This window comes from Sinocyclocheilus rhinocerous, unplaced genomic scaffold (genome assembly GCF_001515625.1).
Source record: "Sinocyclocheilus rhinocerous isolate Xijiao unplaced genomic scaffold, SAMN03320098_v1.1 scaffold1534, whole genome shotgun sequence".
NCBI lineage: Eukaryota > Metazoa > Chordata > Actinopteri > Cypriniformes > Cyprinidae > Sinocyclocheilus > Sinocyclocheilus rhinocerous.
Genome location: NW_015638992.1, coordinates 1,170,858 through 1,171,611, shown reverse-complemented (window position 1 = coordinate 1,171,611; position 754 = coordinate 1,170,858). Strand labels below are relative to the sequence as shown.

The window sequence follows — 754 nt, the reverse complement described above, 5'->3', positions numbered from 1 at the left end:
TTTTTTTTTTTTTCATATTTTTTTTACAAATAAACAAATGTAAAACGAATGTAAAATGAAGATTAAACAGAAATACACATTTTAATAGTAGCATCTAAATCATTTTGATGGTCAAAAACTTACTAGCAAACACTTCAGTGGAGTTGGAGACTGGTTCGCTCGCAATAAGAGAAAATCCGATAACCAGCAGCCAGAAACGTTCTGTTCCCATAGTACAGAATAAATAAATAATTTTAATTGTAGGGTACAGTATAAATAAATAGTTGTAAGCTAATGATATAACGAACCAACGGAAGCTCCGCGTGATATTTATCTGTGAACCTGCTGCTGCTCACAGCATTTATACCAAACAATGCGTGTTTTTTCCGTGCTCTTCAGCGATTGGTTGAAAGTGCGCGGGGGGCGTGGTTATCGGGGGCACTTCAGCAAATCAAAGGAGCGAGATTTACATTCATACAACTGTCAATCACAAGCGTAACGTAAACAACTGCATATGCATGAATGAATTGCTTTAGCCTTTGTGTTCAGCGTGAAGATTTAAACATTGTGATGCTAAACGCTAAAATAGTTATGCAGAAGCTTCTGGATTCACTCAGTAAAAGTGTGATAAAATTAGATTGGATATTGTAAACGTATATCATGTTTTTTTTTTTTGGTGATTTATTATAAAAATTATTTTAAAAAGGATGGCTTTATATATATTTCCATTACACAAATGTCTTATTTTAATTTAATTTAATTTAATTTTCAGGTC

General features: G+C 32.6%; 1 protein-coding gene across 1 annotated transcript in view; it reads right to left on the bottom strand.

Annotated features, from left to right (window-relative positions):
- The window catches only part of LOC107750918 (lipoprotein lipase-like), a 7,336-nt gene extending 7,039 nt beyond the window's left edge, over nt 1–297 (bottom strand). Inside the window, exon 1 of the mRNA XM_016566495.1 lies at nt 124–297. Within this exon, the coding sequence (XP_016421981.1) occupies nt 124–211 (88 nt within the window). The 5' untranslated portion in view covers nt 212–297. The remainder of the gene's footprint in view (nt 1–123) is intronic.
- Nucleotides 298–754: the final 457 nt, after the last annotated feature.